The sequence below is a fragment of the Crassostrea angulata genome, chromosome 10, assembly GCF_025612915.1.
Source record: "Crassostrea angulata isolate pt1a10 chromosome 10, ASM2561291v2, whole genome shotgun sequence".
Classification (NCBI taxonomy): domain Eukaryota; kingdom Metazoa; phylum Mollusca; class Bivalvia; order Ostreida; family Ostreidae; genus Magallana; species Magallana angulata.
This window is the reverse complement of record NC_069120.1, coordinates 10856897-10879565: the sequence shown is the minus strand read 5'-3', so window position 1 is coordinate 10879565 and position 22669 is coordinate 10856897. Positions and strand designations below refer to the sequence as shown.

The 22669-nt window shown below is 34.2% G+C and overlaps 1 protein-coding gene across 5 annotated transcripts; it reads left to right on the top strand.

The window, feature by feature from the left end:
* The first annotated feature begins 1741 nt into the window (after window positions 1-1741).
* On the top strand, window positions 1742-22542 carry LOC128165026 (serine/threonine-protein kinase 31-like). 5 transcript variants are annotated; one of them, XM_052829217.1, is made up of 29 exons: window positions 1742-1853; window positions 2179-2267; window positions 6007-6117; window positions 6241-6299; window positions 6943-7034; window positions 8343-8501; window positions 10671-10745; window positions 11090-11239; window positions 11360-11904; window positions 12028-12172; window positions 12333-12376; window positions 13209-13374; window positions 13515-13637; window positions 14008-14112; window positions 14287-14376; window positions 14480-14590; window positions 14698-14946; window positions 15588-15683; window positions 15897-15977; window positions 16068-16181; window positions 16298-16423; window positions 16682-16768; window positions 16888-17037; window positions 17312-17452; window positions 18584-18652; window positions 19184-19323; window positions 19421-20832; window positions 21080-21100; window positions 21587-22542. In XM_052829217.1, the coding sequence occupies exons 1-28, from the start codon at window positions 1791-1793 to the stop codon at window positions 21082-21084; spliced, it is 4797 nt and encodes a 1598-aa protein (XP_052685177.1). In that variant the 5' UTR covers window positions 1742-1790; the 3' UTR covers window positions 21085-21100; window positions 21587-22542. The 5 variants fall into 5 exon arrangements, with proteins under 5 accessions (XP_052685177.1, XP_052685176.1, XP_052685174.1 ...); XM_052829216.1 differs by lacking the exon at window positions 21080-21100 and having other exon boundaries at window positions 6241-6275; window positions 6943-6986; XM_052829214.1 differs by lacking the exon at window positions 21080-21100 and having other exon boundaries at window positions 6241-6275.
* The last annotated feature ends 127 nt before the right edge of the window (window positions 22543-22669 follow it).

The following is a 22669-nucleotide window of genomic DNA, read 5'->3' as shown; positions in this document are numbered from 1 at the left end:
TATATCTCATATTTGTCAAAAGCCGAGGGAAACCATAAATATGTCAAAACACTTGATGAAAAATTACTTGCCAAAAAATGGGGGGGGGGGGGGTACTACAGCACTTGTTTGTACGGTTTTGTCAGAAAGGACCAAAATTTTTAATATTTATTTGCTAGCGCTCGAGAGCGCTAGCAACTACGTTAGTCTTTTTCACTGGAATACGCATGCTCGACTCCATAATAGGGGATTCTGGGAATACTGTACTACTGTAGATAAACTGTACCATTTGAATTTCGTTTTATCATTTTCACATGAAGTTTTGTGTTTTATTGTACATGTCAAAAAGAAACAGTAGCTTATGTCTTATTATGCAAAGTTATTTTCAATATTATAATAAATAGCTATTTCTTCAAGCTCGGAAACAACTTCGGATAAGTTTTCCGAGCTTGACGGAAAGGCCCGAGAAGATACGATTGCTACAAAACAGTACCAATGGTTCTTGAAAATTTTCACTTAATTTGAAATTGAAATTACAATCGATACATAATGATTAAGGCACAGTCAATGAGCTATGTCATGCCTCTAGATTCACAGTTTTAAATTGAGACCCCACTCCAGTACAATTAAAGTACACCAGTATCCACTATGCCTTCCTATATAATTAATCGATTCAGAAATACAAACCAATGTTTTATAAATCTGCTTCTGTGTTTTATGATGGCTACAGCGCTAGCTCACCAATCTTTTTAAAAGATAAGCTTGTATACAGTTTAAATGAGTATATACTTTTTAGTAACTGTCAGCGGATTATGTCTTATTGGAACATTTCCATTTTTTCTACAATGTTTAAAAACAAAACCAAAACAAAACAACAACAACAATTGCAACAAAACAAATGTTTGCAAAATACAAAGCAAAACAAAACGAAAATAATAATTATTTTTGAATATTTTCTATAGAAAATCAATAAGCATTTTTTTCCTAACGACTTTCATAAGATTTTCTTAAATTATAACCTAATATAATGTATTTTGGTGCATGATTTAATAAATAATGGGATGATGCTTCATTGTGCTACAATGTGGCTGTTGAATTTTTGGACCTTGTGAGCTGAAGCTTAGTGTAGGAAAACAAAAAACAAACGTGCAAAGGTATAAATATTTTAAATGGCCTCTGTAGTATTAGTTAAGTTAAATTTGTTTAACTGTTCAAATTAAAAAAAAAAGTGTGGTTTGACGCACATTTCTAAAACACTAGGTCTACCTTAAGTTCGTCAGAATATAAGACACCCCCCCCCCCCCCCAACACACACATACAACACATGCGAATAAGAATATTCATACTTGAAAAATAATGTATAAAATTAATTTTGTTAATTTCAAGGCATTGAAGAAAATACGTACGATTATTTAGATAAAAATTAAAACACAAGAATTAGTAATAATAAACAATTGAATGGTATACATTTTGGCTTGGTTTTTATTTCTAGCTTTCAGAAATTTTAAAGATATTGAGAAATATAGGCAATACTGTACAGGCGTTAACCCTATGACGTAAGAACGACAATTGGAGGTCCAAGGCGTTGTCTTTGAGCCAACATGTAATTGTTCATAAATAAAGCATCAACCTCTCCCTTGTCTTTGGATCTGGTCAACAGCAACAGACAACCCTACTAGGCCTTATTTGAAGTCCTCCATAACCTTTAGAGAAAACATCCAGATTCATATTACCATAATTACACCCCTTTGCTAAATAAAGGTGGCGCTCTTTCGCGGTATGTTTGAACCACGTGTTATCAGATCGCGAGAATGGCAAAGAAGATGCAGACCTACGATGTCTTTGTAGGCAATTTGCCTCTGGACGCAGACGAGGTATTATCAGTTATTCCAGATTTTTGAATCTATTTTTATTGATCAAATGAAGTAACATCGTTGTTTTTTTAGTAATTGAATGAGGTGTTAGTTTGACAGATCCCGCGCACAAATTAAATGGACTGAAAAATAAATAACCATGTTTGTCATCACGTGTCGTATCAAAGTTCAATAAATCTTAATGTTATAAGTTATTGGAAAGAAAAATTTTCCAAAAAAAACTTTGTTAGATTCTGTATTTGAGAATAGAATTTTTTTTATCTCGAATTTCCTCTTTGAGAAAACTATTGCGTTAAGTACACAATTGAATGTCTGAATGTTACAGAAATTGGTGGGAAAGTTGTTTTCAAAATTTGGAGAAACTAAAAGCATGGTTGTGAAAGACGCAAATTCTACTCCAAAGAAGCGCTTTGCGTGAGTATTCCTGCTATAGACTGTCCCAAGATATTTATACAGCACAATTGAACGATTTAAAAAAAAAAATAATAATAATAACTAGACTCTTGTTGCAAAAGCAACAAAAAGGTCTTCCGTTTTGATATAGAAGTATCAATTTAACTGTAAGACATTACTTCTCTAACATAAATAAAAAATGGATACGAAAATATTGTGAATGATAAAAATATCAAAATTGGGTGTACTTCCTGTGACGACCGGAAGTTACGCCGGATAAAACAAAATAGTGTTAACACATGTACATACATAGGTCTATCATCCCACAAAGGTTGGTTGTTCAAGTCGTTACTGTTTTTGAGATCTCGTCGAAATCAGGTTTTTGGTCTCTGGACAGGAAACGGGCAAACGGAAGTGTTAAATTTAAATTGTATTCAATATTTCTTGTATACTTGCCTTTTATACATTATTTTTCATTTATCTAACTAAAATATATCAAAGGAAAACAGTTAAACTGATAGACAGCTCTTTTTTTTAACTCTTCCGGTATGGACCGGAAGTGACGGAAGACAAAATGAAACCGGTTAAACACATCTTCAATCAAATGACTATCATCTATGAAAGTTTCGTGTCTTGATCGCTTATAGTTTCTGATATCTCGCGGGTACAAAATGTGTTTTAAAAAAGCTACCTGAGATAATTGAGATATCTCACCGGAAGTAGAAATTTTTTGTTGATATTACATCGCAGAGATTTCCTATGAATAGATTTATTCTTATATATTTATTCTATTGACAAAAAAATTGATGCGTAAAAAAAAATATTTTTTAAGTGCTTCCGGTGACGACCGGAAGTTATGACGAGCAAAACAAAAGTGTTTAAACACATCTACAGCTATAGGTCTATCATCCCACAAAGTTTGAATGTTTAAGTCTTTACCGTTTCTTAGATCTCGAGGTGACAAGCTTTTTGTCGCGGGACAGGAAACGGACGACTGGAAGTGAATTTAGAACATTTTTAATTAAAATCCTCTAGATCTTTTTATTTTCTGTCATTCCTGAAAATTTTATAAAAATCCATCAAGACATCTCTGAGAAATTCCCGAGAGAGAAAGGGGAAAAAAATAATAATAATAATAATAATAAAAAGAAACATTACAATCACTATAAGGTCTTCCGTTGGAAACGGAAGACCTTAATAAAAAAATACACATACCTGTGAAAGAAGTACAGTTGAAATCGATGAAAGGGAATATTTCCAAGATTTCTTCATTGACACATCATTTGTCACTCAGAAAAATTCACAGGAATGAAAACAGATTTCTTACAGAGATTTACAGAGTTCTTGAAATCTTTCGGTCCTGTCGGCAAGACCGATTTAAATAACCAAGGACCGATTACTTGAGGTTGCCTGTCAGTCCAAATGACCGGTAAAAGTTGACAGGGGAACTTGCAAAAACATGACTAAATTTTGTACAAAAGCAACGAAGTTAATGCAAACTATTCTGGGTAATCACTGAGAAGATCCAAATGCATACGATAAATCAAAAGAATTTTTTCGCAGATTTTTGGCTCTCTCTAGACTGATCATACGTTTTCGGAACATCTCAGTACTAATGAATATAACTTACGTCACCTCTATGCTTTCGATAAGTTTGGCGAGTGTTTAGTACATATTGACACGGTGGTTTTATTATGCAACTAACAGATGTATAGTCAGGCGATAGGAATAATGTTTTCGATCATTTTCCAACATAGATGTCGTCAGAAATCACTTGGAGAAATTGGAGAACTGGTTTAAAACATAGCCTGAACCGATGGCCCCATGGCGAGTGTCGTCTTTTTTACGTTTTTTATGTGTATAAATACACTTTTTACACATTGAAACAGGGTTTTACGTTTATGTTTTCATTGTAATACACAGAAATACACACAAAAATACCAATTTTAATCATTTATGTCTTCGGAAGCAAATAATAATAACTCCACTATTCGATAACTAAGTCCCTGTAGCATGATGTGTGCAGAAAGAAAAAGAGAACGAGAAAGAAAGATAAAAAAGGAAAGTTGATGAGAGAGAGGGAAGGAAGTTAAAATTAATGAAGTAATAAATAAGTATGTGAACGTGAGAAGCCAAAATGTGAAAGTTAAGAGGAATCATATCAGGAAAAAATGAGAGAAATTGGGAGGCTTGTTAGTTAATAATAAAATAAATTGATAATAAAATCCAAATATAGTTTTTCATCTTTCTATTAAAATATTTTGGACTGATAGAAATTTGTCCGGACTGACAAACTTCAGATGTTAGTCAGTCCAAATGACTGACAGCAGAAAAAAGATTTCAAGAACTCTGGATTTATAATGGGGAATATATACATCTTTTCTCCATTCAGACGCCACTTGGAGTAACTTACACAATTTATCAATATTATCATCCGGGTCTGCTTCAATACAAAATCGCGCAGACATCACATTTTTTTTGCCATGTATTGAAACCTGATAAGCTATAGGGGTGTGTTTCGACTGAGAAATCTGGGAAGTTTTTTTTCATACTTTTGAATCCTGAGATATTTATAAATATCGAGTAGTTAAGCAAAATGTAAATAGAGGATATCTTGGGACAGACTATAAAAATGTGTATAGTATAGTCATTTCATCCATGCATGGCTTGATTGTCGGATTGTAATGTTCTGCATGGAATGATTATATAATATAATATATATATTTTTAAAAAAAAACCACTTCAAATCTTTGTTTTTGCAGTTTAAAAAAGTCATACATGTGACAATGAAGTTGTATTTTTGATGTAAATGCTATTTTATTTCCCGCGGAGTGAAATGTCACACATTCATTGGTTAACACATGACTTGTGATTGCCAGATATATCTCTATGTCTGTTTGATGAGAATTAATATTCAGAAATAAGGCTGACCAATAGACTTCACATCTCGACATTTCACAGTATTTAAACAGAACCGTGTTCTGTTAATTCTCAAAATATTTTTAGAAGTTATCCTTTGGAATTACTTTTCAATTAGAATAGTTGCCCTTTGAATTGGCATCACATTGTTGTTTCTGGAGCAGAATAAGATGGCAGCGTCAAGATTTGCTAAAACCTCTGTGGAGGAAAGGGAGAAGACATTTAAAATTGAATAGCAACAATTGTTAAGTGTACAAGGGTGAAGTGAAGATTTTTAAAAATCATATAAAAGGTGGGAATGATAAATTTGAAGAGTTTGATTGTGTAAAATTAGATGAAATGTTAGGCAACTTTTACATGGAATTGCATAGATCATCACTTTCTGTGAATAAGTGTCTCACTTGATAATGATAATCCTTCGGAAAACAAAACACTTCTAAGGATTGTTACGGACTGACTGAAGAAATATACTGGAGTGATCAATCTCAAAGATGGCTGTCTTGCTGTGTATGAAATTGATCAACCTGATATATTTCTGTAGTCAGTAACAAACCTAGTAAGTTAAAACATACTGCCCATTAAAAACTTATCTCCAATAAATTCAAATGAATATAAATTAAAGCACAAATGTGCTCGGAAACAAATTTAAATGAAGCTAAATTTGGCAAACAGGATTGAGCAAAAAGTAACAATGGGCAAAAAAGCCTCTTCATAATATTTAATTTTTTTTTTTTTTTGAAAGATGAATTCATTTAATATTAAAATTTTTCTCATGGCAAAAACCAATTCTTTGTTTTTTTTTGTGTACTTAAATGATGAGTTATTTTTTCATTATTTGTAGCTTTGTTAATTTTATGTGTGAACCTGATGCTGAACAAGCAATAAAAGAGATGAACGGCTTCCAATTTAATAGTACAAAATTGGTTGTCAGAAGACAGGAGCCAAGAAAAAAGTATGTTTTTACATGATCCATTTCATAAAGAATACATTTAAAATTTCAATATCTGGCAATATTATTTCATCTTAAAAATGGTTTACTGGTAAATTATTCAAAGGCACATTTGTTCTGTTGTAGAGGGCCAATCAAGAGAGAGTTTGACAGTGACAGAGGCAAGTCGAGTCCTAATGCCAATGGTACTAGTTGTCTAGTTTAATGTTCCTTACCATCGTACCATTACACTAACATTACATATAATTTCCGGCGTAAAAATAATTAGATTAAGCTTCAAGCCATCTAGTGTTGCCCGCCACAATAGTTTCATCTGATAAAAATATACATGTATAAAGGTTTGATAGTTCATTTTGCTTTGGAAAAAAAATGATGGGAACATTGAAACCTACTTATAGTTAACAACTGGATTATGCGTCATATGATATGTGGTGCTAATCTTTCTTAAAGATGTTAAATATTACTTTAATTAAATAACATGATCAGGTCTAAATTTTAAGTGTCGTCATATCTAAAACAAAATTTCAGGAATTATGCATCCGAGAGTAAAAAAAAAGTAATAAACAGAGAACATAAAACAAGTCAAGCTACAGCTGCAGTGTTTGAATAAATTTTCTTCTAGATGAGCAAATAGGTTTATAAGATCAATTCCTATTCTTTTGTTAATTCATCCTATGCTAGAACATTACTTTTGCAAAATGTACAGAGGTAATTAATTTAAGAAACATTGCTAAAGAGGTCCAAGAACCTCTTTTTTTTGATTTGCTGTATTATATCTTAAATATCTTAAAAATGATGCTTAAAGTTATGTTTTTTTGTCCATTTTAGACACAAACCCTGTCAATTTTGGGGGCTGGAACTCTCCAGGAGAGGTAATAAAAGACGATGTATTAACCCCTTTTTTGTACAGCACTGGGATGGTATGTTTCACCTGTATACTGCTATTATTAGTCTTTGAAAGTTTTTTGAGGCATCAAAACTTTCAATTTTGGAAATACAATAAAACTTGTTGAATCCAGTGAAGGTTGGTTCTGAAAAATGTAACACACTTTAAGTGTTTATTCATACAACACATATATATCATACACAAGATATCTGCAGTCTTACTCCATAGGTATCTATATAATTGCGGCTTAAAAAAAAATGTGTGAAACATAAAATGATAAGAAAATGTCAAGGGACTGAATAATTCCGCCAGTTTGGACAACATGAAGGAATGCACAACATCTGGATTTAACAAGTTTTACTGTATATGAGACAAACATAGATTTAATTTATATTTTCTGACATTTTGAGGAAACAAGCACCCCCCCCCCCCCAAAAAAAAAAAAATTTTGATTAGGAACAACGCTTCAAAATACTGAGCAAATTCAAAAATGAAAGTTTTGGTGCATATAAAAGCTTTTTTTTTTTTTTTTTTTTTTTTTTTAAATGGCTTTGGATGATTTAATTTTAGAACTAATTGTATAACATCTCTTTAACAGTTTCTTAATAGATTAATTAGGATATAATATTTAATCTGAAAAATTAGGAAACATAATTTTTCTTATTTCAATTTGCAAAACTTTAGCATATCTGATAAAATATTGACACAGGTGTATATTTGTTATCACAGCTCACCTGCTTAAGTATACTGTATCAGCACCGTTTAACAACATTTTAATATCCCAGAGAAGAATCTTTGATGAATCAGTTTAATTGAGGGTTAATGGTTTGATTGATGAAGAAATAAGAATTATTTGAACAGTCTTCTTGGTAAAAAGTTAGATCAAATATGCATGTGCATGTATGTAAGATACATGAAGTACTGTGTAATCTTAATCTTCAAAACGTGGAAACTGTACATTCAAAAGGTTTAGCTACATGACGGAGGATTTATCTTAATGAAGATCTGTAGATAACAAATATACAGACCAACTAGTAAACTTTTAGGTCTGATCATAGTGTGTAGATAACTTTAGAGTAGTCTAAAGAGAGCTATATATACAAACTAATTCTGTAAATGTATTGCATGTAGCCAGGTATTATATTTTACAGAAAGCACTTTCAGTACACTAATTCCAGCTTGTATTAGATGTAAAATTCAGTGTACAGATTCATCATGTACAAACAAATCTATGCTCACCTTTTGAAGAAATTTATATCCCCTAAATACCATAGAATGTGTGTACAGTAGTTTGGTGAGATGGAAATGTTAGTCAAAGTTGGGGGTGTTGTGGTTGTTACAGAAGGAGATAGTGATGGTCACTTATGTAGAGAACCCGGTGACGGCCTGGGTACAGACGGTGACAGAGGAGAACACTGCCCAGCTCACCAGTATTATGGAACAGCTGACTCAGTGCTGCCCCGCCGCTCCCAAGGTCAAGGGCACTCCACAGATAGGAAAGGTATGACAGTCGTCTTGTAAAGAGCAGAGTTATGGTGGCTCAATTTTTGTGGATTTTGTGCAGCCCTTCACCAGCAAATCATTTGACGCATGATTAGTTTATCATACAAGTGAATCTAATTAATTTTGTATCCATGAATTTTTAAAAGCTAAATTAATGATAATGATAATAAAAGATCCACAACAATGGGGTACTAAAAGTTTTTAATGATTCTACAATATTTTGTTTTGTTGAATTTGTAGTTAGTGAAAATTAAAAAAGGAAATAAGTTCTGTTGAACTGGTTTGATTTTTATGGCTTACGGCCATCTAGTTGCCGGATAATCTTTACGGCAAAGAGTTCAGTTATCTGAACATGCGCGACAAAAAATAGTTCTATTCGAATGTGTTTGTTGTTCATAATAAATATCTTTAAGCAAGATTATATTTTCCATATGTTATTATCACTTATGTTATTGTAACCAATATGAATTGACTTTATTTAAATAAACTCGAAATCTAACGCGAATGAATATTAACTGCAGTGTTTTCCCTAGGCCGTTTTTGCTATATATAGCCCCCCGCCATGCTTTCCGCTATGCATACTTACATGTATTATAAGCAAAAAATCTTTTCCCAATTATTTCAGATCCTAACAGTGATAAGTAAAAGTAAAGTTGTCGTTATTTTGTTCAATCTTCATAAAAACGTTTGCACCCGCAGAGAGCGTCGCTAACCTTGATCGACATCGATCTCAGCAAGGGGGAAAGTGTTTAACGGTTAAAGAACTGAAGTTATGATTGAGATATATTGAAACTGGGATTATAAATCGGTAATAAATGCATAAATAGAGGGGCAATTACTACTTGTTTTAATATAATGTGCCTTCTTCGACACCTCCGCCATTATCGAATGTTGGGGATTTTCCAAGATCTAAAAATAGCACAATGTTCCCTCGATGGAGTTATCTTGGTTGTGCTATGATTGAACTGTTTATTTGTTGTAAAAATATTGGAAACTTGAGACCAAATGTACTCACATAAGAAAACAATATACAGTTAAGCTTGATTGCAAGTCATACGGAAGCGATGTCACATTACTATAACATAGAGACATATCGTATAGTATGCCTCTGAAAATGACTGTGTACACATGTCATGTGAAGAGAGACTGACTGCAAAGTTATAGTGCAGTAATTAATTTTAATTAAATTTGATGTCAAAACAAGTTTGCTGTAATTGCATAGTTCTGCCTTTTTTTTGCCCTCCCTCCCCCTCCAAAGAGTTTATCTCTGTACAAAGGGAAAAAAATAAAATAGAAGGTGTTAGGACTGCCTTGTGAATCTATATTTCTTATAAATGCTTGTGAAGGTCAGCCTCTTAAAAAAGTAGAAAAAAACCCAGAAAAATATGAATAAATATACATTTATAAAATATAAATAAAATGGAATAATACTTGTTGGTGTAGATTTCATGAGAATTCATTAATTATAGTACATAACATGCAGTACATTTCATCATTTGGTTATATTATTTTTACGCGCAATGATTTCGCGCTGGCTGTGGCGCTGTTACGTCGCACCGTGCACCAACTCTCGCGCAAGTTCATAGTGCATAGGAATACAAGGTATACTGATATTTGAGAGCATGTTGGTTTTAAGTGTTTTTGTGTCCTATATAGTTGAATGAATTTACAGTTAATGTACTTCAGTCTTTGGATAAAAGAAAGAAACAAATTAAAGTCTCATATTGGAGTTTGAGTCTGACATCATCATTATTATTTTATGCAGTCTATGATTTTCTTAAAAGCAATGGTGGTTTCAACCAATTGATAAAAGAGGTGTCTAGATTTCATTCCTGTCTCTTTCGGTCACTAAGGTTCGACCAATCAACAAATGGGGCATGTTGATATTGGTCCTGTTAGTTTCTATAGATCTATGAATTACATGTAGCTAGTTACTTTCTATAGAACTATAAATAAACTAAAGTTTCCGTAAGAAATAGAGGGAATCATACTCGATCCATGTAAATAAAGTCATATCAAACCCGTAAGCCATTATGGCCCTTCAGGCCTTTGATTTAATAAAAGAAACAGTAAAGTGCAGATAATGGGAGAGTTTTGTTTTCAGCATTGATTTGACAATGTAACATTTGCATAACTTTTTAATTGTTATACATTATATGTTGAATAGGTGTATGCAGCCATGTTTTCTGAAGATGGAGAGTGGTACAGATGTGTAGTCAAACAACTGTTTGGCAGTGAAACTGTTAGTACTCAGCTCAAGATTATTTAAGAAATAAACAGTTTATCAGTTTATGAACTTGGTTGGTCATCTGATCAAATCCTGTTAAGCCCAAAGGGCTTCTCAAAAGATTTGATCATGTACCAACCAAGTTCATATCCAGTTCAACTTTTTAACATTGCTGTTAATTACTTACTATGTTAATTTACATTTGAAAAATGCAAATTGTTCAGAAGTTTTAAAATTAATGAGATTTTTTTATGTTTACAATAAAAGTCTTTAATTATGAATTTGATTTATTTGTTCGATAGTTAAACTTTGCTTCGCATCTGGTTGAAAAAAAATTTTAACATTTTTTTCCATTTCAGCTAAAAGTGCAGTATATTGATTATGGGAACACAGAGGAAATTCAGGCTACAGGTCTCCTAGAGATCCCTCCAACTGTGGCTGCACACAAACCGTTGGCTTACAAACTTGTCCTGCACAACATCATGGTCAAAGACGTCACAGACCAAAATGTATGTAAACAGTAGGAAGTGAAAGATGAATAAAATGGTTGATTTAGTTGGAGAAGATTTGGATGGTAGGGTTGAGCATAATATGCAGGTTTGAAATCAATGATACACATTTATTTTCAGGGCATTCGTTTTCTAAGGAAATTGACTGAAAGTAGACATCTGCTTGCATACAAAACAAGACAGTTGAATGATGCGACAGGGTACTATGGCTACCTGTCTATAGAAGGGGACCCAGTCAATATCAATGAAAAAGTTGTCATGGAAGGATTTGCCAGTAAACGCCCATCTTTGGGGGCTAGAGGAGGAGGAGACAGAGGGGACACTTTCAACCCCTCAACAAGTAATCATGTCCCAGGACACAGCAATTCCTTAGGAAGTGGAGATCATGCCTCCATGTTTGGTAGCAACAGCAGCCTGAATAATTACATGACAAATGAGTCCGGGTATGGCCAGAGAAATCGATCATCTATCAATGGCGCAGTACCTGGACATCAGGGTGTACAAAAACCTCAGTACCCAGGGAGGTCCCCACAGAGAAACATTAACATGCCTCCAGCGTTCAATGTTCCACCACCATTAATGGGTGCTAGATATCCATCACCTACCAAAGGAACAGAGAACTTTTACCATACTAACTCAGGGGAGAGCATTTCTAGTCAACAAAGGTATAGAAGCAAGCTTTAGATAGTAATGTATCCTACATGTACAGTAGGTCTTTGAATATATATCATACAATTTGATTAAGAAACATTTATTAAATAAATCACTTGTATGTTTCCAATGATTAGGGCAGAAGAAGTAGCACAGCATTTAGAAATCCAGAAGACTCTTCAGAATGACATCAGCAAGAAAAAGAGAGAGATAGACAAACTCCGTACAGACATGGCAAGGAAAGAGCTAGAGCTTCAGCAGGCTTCAGCTAACAAAGTACAGGTAAAACTAAGATACTTCTACTCTATACATTTCAAGCATTGTATAATTTTTGCAGTGATTAATAGAAACTTGCTCTATTGTGTGGTGTGGGTGAATTAACTTTATGTGAAATTAACATTGGTCTACGTATTTATTAACATATATTTGTACCTAATTGTAGGTGCACTCTGTGGTGGAGCTGGCAAAGAAAGTTAAACGTCTCAGGTAAGCATACTGATATAGCATCTAAAAACCAGTCACAATGTTGTGTATCATTTATTTAGTAGTGTATTTGTGTTCTAGACTAGGTGAGACCAGAAGCTTGGGCTGTATTGCCCTTGGGCAATATTCCTCTGTTTCAGCCCGTCGTCAAGGGGGTGTTTTGCCATCAAATTTAAAATCGTATTTATCTTGGTATGGGGAGGTTACCTATGCAACATTTAGTAGCATCCTTTATTAAATATCGATCAACATTTCAATTATAAAGGATAAAGAGAAGGATGGTACATGAGACTACATCATTGAAAACAGTTTAGATACAAAAAATTAAGTGGTTAAAGGAATGAACGCACTTATGAACGTTCTCAAACAACTCGCTAACAGTATGAGTTTTTTAGGAATTGAATCTGACAGAAAACTTAAGAAATTCCAGTGATAGAATTTAAATCATTATAAATTTGGTTACGGTGGAAAATTCTCTCTCTATAATTTTGAATTCTAGAAGATAGTGCTTCATCTTTCAGTTCTGAACACAAATAAAAATGACTGTTGTAAACCTGGAAAAAAAAACATAGCTTCTTTATAATAGATAACATTCCTTATTTGAATTTTATTAAAATTCTTTGATTTTAAATGATTTACTTGTAAACAACATCACAGTATTGTTTTGATATTGGCCATGGTATCAGCCCATGCCTTTCAGGCTAGGGCCAATACCAACTGCTTGGGCTGATACCAGGGCCAATATCGGAACAACACTGATATTCTATATGTATTGCCTTAAATGTTTATTTCTTGTTGACATCAATCTTGATACAAATTTGATTTGATTTTTCAGGTTGCAGTTTCCTACAGGTCGAGCGAGTGGCTTGGATGAGGCGATTGAGCTGGCTCTGTCTGAGGACAGAGTGACCAACTCGTCAGTGACCACCCTACAGCATGTCATCACTGCTGTGTCCACATACAGAGCTCTTCAGAAGGAGATCTGCAATGCAAAAGATGTGGTAAAACGTGTCATTCATTCACTTATTGATATGAATCGAATTGTGAAGAAGTAATTTTTAAAAAATTGCATATTGTTGGCAGTTTTTGATTATTGTTCAAACAATGATAATTTAGACACAAGACTTTGTGCCCATTGCAGGAGGAATTGGACTCCCTGGTGGAAACGCGAGATCTGGCCAGGAAGAACCTGTACGACAAGCTGACAGAGTGTGTACAGGAGTTGGAGGTTATGCCCCTTGACGTCAGACATCAGTGTGTCTCGGTAAGTCTGTCCTGTTATGATGATAGCTCAAACTTCTTCACAGCAGTGCTTATTTCTTTATATGAGTTCTATTACCTTCACAGCGGTTCTAATTCTTGTCCAGTAGTTCTAATTTCTTATTTCTTTATATCAGTCCTATTTCCTTCACAGCGGTTCCAATTCTGTACAGTAGTTCTGATTTCTTTACAATGTTCTAAGTTTTCTGCCAAATTTTTCATACCTTTACAGCAGTTCTTATTCCATTTCAATAGTTCTACATAAATGAGATCATGAATGATATTTGGGAGAGGAAAGGGAGGATTGCTTGAGTAAATAGAAATTATGAATGTAGTTGCTTTCTTTAAAATGTAGTTTGTGTTGTAAATTGTAGGAAGCTGAAGAAAAAGTAAGCAAAAACTATAAAGCATTTACACACATCAGTGTTCATGGTTGTCCAAGCTTGGAGGATTTGCTTCATGGCTTTAGAGATTGGAAGGTTGGTACTTGTGTTTTGTATGAAAATTTTAATCATATCAAGTGCCTTGTGTGAACAGTTTTTACTACTTTACTTTGTATCTACTACAAAGAATTTAATTAACTTTGGATGACACCATGTGTTGAGAGAAAAACCTGCATATTTATTTCTTGATTAATTATTTCTTTTGAGCAGAAGAAAAAAGAGACAGAGTTTAGTCATGTGAGAGAAAATACAAACATATGTCAAAGAGAAGTCACAAAAGCATTGCTTCAATTGGAAAAAGTAAGTGTGACATAAATTCAAACACTTGCATTTCTCTAATCATCAATTTCCGATTAGGCGATTGATGAGTTTAGAAAAACTACATATGTTGCCATATTTTTAGGTGCTGAATTTAGATTCTGAAGACAGTGAAGAGAATGCGAATCTGGAAATCAACTCCCTACTGAAAACTTACATGCAGGCACTGCAACAGGAAATCTCCATTACTGATATGGTATGTACACTTTTGCCAGTTTACAGTTTTATTCAAATATTTGATCATTATACGGAATGATACAACTTGTGATATTTTAATGGGTAGTTGCCATTACTGTTTTTAAGGAGCAATGCCAGGATGCCAGTTTAGTAGCCACAGTGCTGACGGCCATTTTGAATGAGCTGCATGGAGAGATTGGAGTGTTGGACAACTGTCGACAGTTTATGGCCGAGTTTACTCAGATGAAGGCTGGGATACAGCCATGGCTGGACAACAAGCCAAAGTTTGAGGACATCCAGGAGTGCAGAAAAATGATCCGTGCCTTCAAGTCAAAGTTGCGCCACAAGGAGGCTGATAGACAAGACTTGGAGGAGGTTTGTGGGTGCTTGGGGGCATTATCTTAATATTAGTATGCATGTTTACACCAGTGCTTGATGGGGGCGTTATCTTAATATTACTGTAAACTTATTATATTTGGCTGTATAATATTTGGCAGAAATAAGTTTTTGGCAAGTTGGCGTGGATTGAATTAGCCTATTCCTGATGTGACTATTCTTATACAGATATGTATGGCATTTAGCGATGTACTTGATTTAGCGGAAGCCACATTCCACCTAAAGCTTTAAATAGAATACAAAGCCAAATGTAGTACGTTTACAGTAGTATGCATGTTGACACCAGATTTGTGAATGCAAGAAACCTTGGTTTGTGAATGCAAGAAACCTTGGAAGCTTTGGAATTATTTATAAATGCAAAAAGAATACTAAAATACAAGGACTTGTAATTAGGGAAACATTCGCCCCCGTTTTTCTTCCAACCCTTTCACTCTTATTTTCAGCGGGTGAATTTAAGACTGACGAACTCAAACATCTTAAGTGATCTTTCTTTAAATGCAACTATGTGTGGGCGAATTCAAGACCGGGCAAAACTGTTTGCAAGTGTAGAAGGTCGAAAATTAAATGGGGCAAAAATAACCCTGTAAACAGTATAATTTCTATAATTATTACTTTTTCAGAGTGGAGATACGGAGGAAGAAAAAGCTGTGAAGAGAGAAATACAAGAACTTCAGTATCAGCTTCATCAAGCCCTTGTCAGTCATGATGAGTTGGTGGTTAGTATGCATGGTTAATTTTTGATATCTTTTGTAGCTACCTCAAGAAACCTAAAAAAAAAAAAATTAAGAAAAAAAACCCTCATGAAAACTGCATCAGACAGCAATTCTTTTACATTTCATACACATTCCTGTACATATATTATAGTTTATTGTGGATTTCTTAATTACAGCTTGATATTGTTAATTACAGCTTGATATTGTTAATTACAGCTTGATATTGCGAAGGTAGCTGATTCCCATTTCCCTGAATTGCTCATCAAACATCAAGATACTGGAATCAGAACTTACTTGGTAATTTAAAAATAACTTTCATAGTTGCTTACCATCAGTTGAGATATTCTTTATTTTGGGTAACATACATTGGTTTTAACAAATTTGAAGGACTACAATGGTATTGTGAGATCTGGATGGGAGATAGAGCACTTTGCACTTACTCCTGCTGTCCGACCTGGGATGTATGCCAGCACGTTCTGTGGCAATCCAGTCTATATACAGGTACATGTAAATGATAGAGAAAAGTTTCATACAGAACTATAGAGCAAACAGTGAGAATAAAATACATTTTTAAAATACCAAGAGCACCTGTTCAGAAGAATTGTTTTTGTTTGTAGGAGTATCATGTTGGGGACAGTGAACATTTATGGAAGGAGGATTTCCTGGCTCAGGTCATGGCCTTTTGCAGTATTTGTTCTGACTCAGACTCACTCAGCACTGTTCAGGCTGTCTTCTTTACCAAGGTAAGACAGAGCACCAAAGAGCTCAGTGATGATTGCAGAGAACTTAAATACCCTCTGATTAGATTTGGAGGCAAAGTTTATAAAGTTTTATTATTTGCTATTAGCAATTCTTTTCTTATTTTAAGATATACTGTATATTTTCATGTTGTATTTCATTGTACATGTACATTAACTATATTGCTGAATAATTTGAAAAGCATTGAATCTTTTGATTAAATTAGACGTTTTGTTATTATGTTTTTTTAAAATTCTTTTTAGAACGACCGAATTGGATATGTAATATTGAATGTGGAACCAATACAAGATCTGGAGAGCTTTATGAATGAGCCTGGATTTGATGATACGGTATTTTACTTATCAAAATGTGAAAAATCTGCTTGTTGATGAAAATCAAAGGATTTTTTATTTGTTGTTGAAATTTCTGTGTGGAAAATTTGAAACATGCAAGTTTGTTGGGTTTTCAGAGAAGACAGAAAATTGCCCGTGGAGTAACATGTGGTCTAAGCTTGTTACATCAGCAAGGATTCGTCCATGGTGAGGTCAACCCACAGAATGTTGGGGTCAAGGCTGATGGTTCAGGGGTATTACTGTGTCCAGATTTCTCAAGGTCACTGGTAAGTATCCAAAAATATGTTTCACCATTACAGTAAAACACAGCTGTAGTGAAGTGCCATAGACAAGCGGTTTTGATTTGTGATACCATAATTCATTTATCCGATAAGTTTCAAAAACAATTTTAAGATTAGGGGGATTAAAACTGAGTTTGCATGTTCAGTGTAACCATGCTTTACTATACATGTCTATTTATTTACAGCATTTATTCAGCTTTACAAAATGAATATGATGTAAATTACTAACTCTACAACTGATTTGAATTATTTTGTTTAGTTTGATCGAACAAAAAGAGGGTTCATGACCAGCCACGGCATGATGTTCCAGGCTCCTGAGGTGATGAATGTTCATCAGAGTGCCCCAGTCCAGATCACGGCCAAGACGGACCTGTACCTACTGGGACTCCTTATCCTATATGTATGTCTGCTCCACTAAGATAGGGCCTCTGAAACCCTAATTACATATATATATATATTTTTTAGGAGAATTGATCATAAGTTATGATCAATTCTTCTAAAAAAAAATATGTGCACATGCATGTAATATTTTCAAAAAATATGCACATATGATATGATAGGTGGTATGGGACACCTGTTGATATTAATGTGGATAAAAGTGCATTACAGATAAAATAATGTCACCATTTTGAAATTTTTAAATTTTACAATGGCTGACCGATAATAGTTTTTTAAAAATTTTTTTGAAAGGTAAAAGTTATAAAAGGCCTAGCCAAAATTCGAACTTGTGACTTGCAGATTTGTACCCTCTCTAACCCAACGCTCTCTAATGCTATTTAATAACAACTTTCGGAAAAAAAACTATAGAAGTATACTTCACTTTATTGGTTATTTCAATAGGAAGTACATCACAATATGGAGGTGTCTCATACCTCCTTCAGTGTCTTATACAGACTTTATGATTTTTGGTTTTCTAAATCCATTAATTTGGATTTGACAAACTATTGGCAAATGTTGTGAAGTCATGTGTATGACACTTTTTTTCAGCCAAAATTTGATTAAAAGTTGGGGGGTGCGTATAGTACATAGGACTAAGATTTTACCTCATTTATTCAAACTGTGATTCTTGATACCACGGGAGTAGTGACTGACGATATAGCGATATATTCAAGTGTTCCGATCACGAAATTACAGTAATTGCGCTTGGGTTTAAAATTCATCATTAAACATCGATAGTTATTTGGATAATGGTGGCCATTGATTTCACCATTTATTTTGTTTTATACATAGGACCTGCTATTTTTTAGAAATTTTTTTGGTCAACTTGGTGAGTGCGTATCATAAACGAGTACATATTATACACAGTACTTTACGGTAATACTGTGGTTTCATTAATGTTCCTGGACATAAATTTTTGTGGAGTTTTGAGGTGAAGTAAATTTTATAGACTGTTTCTAAATATCTTACTTTATTGGGCATTTGTTTTTGTTAATCGACAACATTTATAATCAAGAAATAATGATGAAGTTTTTATGGAATGCAATGATGATTGGCATAATTCACAAGTTTTAATTGGATGGTTTTGTTTCAGCTCCATCATCCTAGATCTGTCATCCCAGCAGCAAGAGATGGAACTCCTAACCTTGCTGTTCTCTCTCTGGTAAATACTGTAGTTTGATGCTTAAATTAAACATGAATAACACTTATATGGAGTATGTACAAATGTTTTGAATGATGGCTAAAGCTGAACACCACTCGTAAATGGGCACCATCTTACTGGTATATAAACTCTTCGATTTCTGTTACACCTGATTGCACACTTGAAATTCGTGACTGACATGTCGTATTCATTTTGTGATCTAAGATTTTGTTTATTTATTTCTTGTTTTATGTGCATTTTCTCTTTTTAAAATAATGCATTAATGTTAGAATTCTCTTTGCTTGGAAAAATGCATTACAGTTGATAATTTCATTGCAACCAAGTAACAAAGAGTCGTAAGATGCATGTCCATTCAGGTGAGACTTCTGCAGCCAAATACTCTGAACTGTTAAGAGGTTTGCGACTTATATAGGAGTTGTAGAAATAATGGTGGTGAAAGGGAAATATGGCGGACAATGCTTTATACAAGTAGGGTTCAGTTGAGAGGGATGTAAAATTCTTGATTTGTATTGTACTTTTTACTTTCCATAGGACACAGAGACTGGATCTTTGCTGTACAATTTACTGTGTGGAAAACCTGATATGAGATTAGCAGCAGCACACCTGTTGAAGTCAGGATATTTAACTCGCACCATTAAAGATGTTTCAGTTGCTACAACTTTGGAAAAGAGGTATCATTTCACATTTTATCCAGTCAAAATATTCAATAGAATTAGAGACATTTTGTATTGTATGTTCTAACAAAAGAGATGTTCATTTCTTGAATAGTTTTGAGCAGCAGGAGACTAGTGATCCAGTTGAGGAAGTGGCAAATGCTGCTGTTTCTACCACAGAAGTGACCACCACCCAGGAGACTAGGCAGAGTGTAGAACTTGCAGAAGGTTCCATAGAGGAAGATCAAATCCTGTCCATGATGGAACCATGCCAGGGCACAAGCATACCTCCATCTAACATCTTTGTGTCAGGTCAGGAGCTCGCCGAGGTTGAGATTATCTCTCAGGTCCAGTCCCAGAATGCATCAGCTTCCACCCCTCCAATACAGGTAGAGGTTGAGGCACAACCTGCACCAGGTAGTGATGAAAAATCCCCAGAACTAAACGCTGGTCCTGTGGATGAGATTTCACCAAAACTTGATCTGAATGGAACAGATTACTTGATTAAACAGTCTGTGCTAAATGATTCTGTGGGTACAGAGCACAGTATCCAGGAATTTGAACAAGGTGGATTAGTTCAAGAAACATCAATTCCATCAGCTGGGCAAGGACAGTGTGTAGTCTCCTCAGGAGTTATTGACAAAGACTCTAAGGGACTTCCTTTGAACCAAGACAGTGAGATGTTGGCAACTGATCACAGTGAAACACATACCATTTCAATCAATACTGAAAGCAGAATAACTCCAGATAAGTTTGCCCCAGTCCATTCTCCAAGTGTTCCAACCAATACAGAAGCCAGAATGACTCCAGATAAGTTTGCTACAGTCCATTCTCCAAGTGTTCCAACCAATACAGAAGCCAGAATGACTCCAGATAAGTTTGCCACAGTCCATTCTCTAAGTGGTCCAACTCATACAGAAGCCAGAATGACTCCAGATAAGTTTGCCCCAGTCCATTCTCCAAGTGTTCCAACCAATACAGAAGCCAGAATGACTCCAGATAAGTTTGCTACAGTCCATTCTCCAAGTGTTCCAACTCCTACAGAAGCCAGAATGACTCCAGATAAATTTGCCCCAGTCCATTCTCTAAGTGTTCCAACCAATACAGAAGCCAGAATGACTCCAGATAAATTTGCCACAGTCCATTCTCCAAGTGTTCCAACCAATACAGAAGCCAGAATGACTCCAGATAAATTTGCCCCAGTCCATTCTCCAAGTGTTCCAACCAATACAGAAGCCAGAATGACTCCAGATAAGTTTGCCACAGTCCATTCTCCAAGTGTTCCAACCAATACAGAAGCCAGAATGACTCCAGATAAGTTTGCCACAGTCCATTCTCCAAGTGTTCCAACCAATACAGAAGCCAGAATGACTCCAGATAAGTTTGCCCCAGTCCATTCTCCAATTGTTCCAACCAATACAGAAGCCAGAATGACTCCAGATAAGTTTGCCCCAGTCCATTCTCCAATTGTTCCAACCCATATGGATGGCAGGATGACTCCAGACAAATTTGCTTCAAATGTTGACAGTAAGTGTCTTGTTTTGTATTTTGGTTTTTTAATTATTGGAAACAAATCTTAAAAAGCTTCTTCAAATGTTTGATTTACCTCTTAACTTCAAAATTATTCAAAGCCTTGAGTTATGATGAATAAAGATCACTTTTGTGAATGATAGTCTTTCCATCATAAAGTTGAGATTTTTTTTTCTTTAATTTGAATTTAAAAAAATGAAGAAAAAAACTATATACTTTCTCATTTGCTATGAATTTTCTTCAGCTTAATTGGTCTATATATTTGGTAAGTTTGTTGTCACTCTGTGTACCTCTGTGATAGTATTAGATCGGTGGTGTGTAAAAAGAAAGCACAACTTCAGATTTAGAGAGATCTTTAGAATCTGTTTCAATGTCAGACTGTATCACTGAATGGTTTGATGATTTCTTCATCATGCTTGAATCTTCTTAACCATATTGTAACAGCTTTTGATTATGTTGACAGATTCCATTGCATCGAATGTCTTGAACCAAACTGCTTCATGCATAACATTATTTCCTTGCTTGCTTCAGTACTAAATAAATAGCTATATATGATAATTTTTTGCACTATTTATAAAGTGAGTTTTGAGGACTGGTACCTTTCTTGAAGTATTTCAATTGCATAAGTACGCAATATATAAAAGGTCATTAAAATTTGTTTAAAAATATGTCTGATAAATCTTTTAAAAGAGCAAATGGAACTTGATCTTGTGAAAAGGATAAGTCTGATTTCCTTGTTTGTTCATTACAGGACTGGTGAAATCCTTGGCTGCTATGAAAGCCAAAGGACAAGCAGCCAAAAGTACTCCTGAAAAGAACCAGCCCTAGAAAGATGCCATCAGTGATGAACCTTTATTTTTATGTTTGCAAGCCGTGAATTCAGACAAGATCAATGGCATTGCATGTTGTTCACACCCAGACGAGGAAGGCAGCGTTTCATGTTGTGTTCAAAATATTTTTAGTTTGATTTTAGATTCATCAGTGAATGATATTATTTTTTTATACAAGAAAACTTTTGTATGTTAGTTCTGATGGATTATTTGTAAATCCTTTACTACTGCCAGTATACATTGTAGTCATATTGCCATTTGTTTTTTACTTTTCAATTTTGATAAAAGTATAGAATATGGCTTTCTAGTTGTCCTATGGTTGTTAATGGAGTAGGCAGCTTATGCTGTTTTAATTTACGCGAGGTTTCTTTCCTGGGTGATCTCCAAATAGTTGTTATCGAGAGATAAAAAAAAAACTACCATCATTAAATACAGAAAAATTAAGCAAGTAAATAAAAATTACAAAATTGTCTTCATTTAATTGAAAGAATTAAGCAAATGAAAAACCTTGAAGTGATGAATACTTAAAAAAAAGATCAACATTAAAAGTATACTTGATAAAAGCCCGTTGAAAGTTAACAATGCTCTGTTGGTGTTTTAAATGATAGACATTTTCACATGTTGAATCTCCCAGCTCCTCTCTTTAACTTCATGTCATGAGAGAGCCCTCTTATCATGTCTGAGGGATTAATCATGAAGGATGACCTTGTAGAATAATTCTAGCTCATATATACCTCATTAGTAGAATTGATAGCCAGAGACTGTTGTTATAGTAGGAAGTTTTGCTATTTCTAGAATTTTGTAGATTCTGTTATTATCTGTGGTATAAAAGTTAACCACAAGTCTTGTTTCTTATATAAAAATATATGAAAATTCTTCTGGGAGTTTGTTTTTTTTTTTTTTAGAAAAATGGGTTATTGGTACTTTGTGGAATGGAACCAGTAAATGGTTATCAAATCAGGAAATGAAATTATATTATTAAAAAAAATCACACATTTTTTCAA

Coding starts and splice junctions, on each gene's coding strand:
- LOC128165026 (XM_052829213.1), top strand. CDS start 1,791: ATGGCAAAGAAGATGCAGACCTACGATGTCTTTGTAGGCAATTTGCCT. Junction 14,113..14,286: donor ATGGCTTTAGAGATTGGAAG/GTTGGTACTTGT, acceptor TCTTTTGAGCAG/AAGAAAAAAGAGACAGAGTT. Junction 17,038..17,311: donor CAGATTTCTCAAGGTCACTG/GTAAGTATCCAA, acceptor TATTTTGTTTAG/TTTGATCGAACAAAAAGAGG.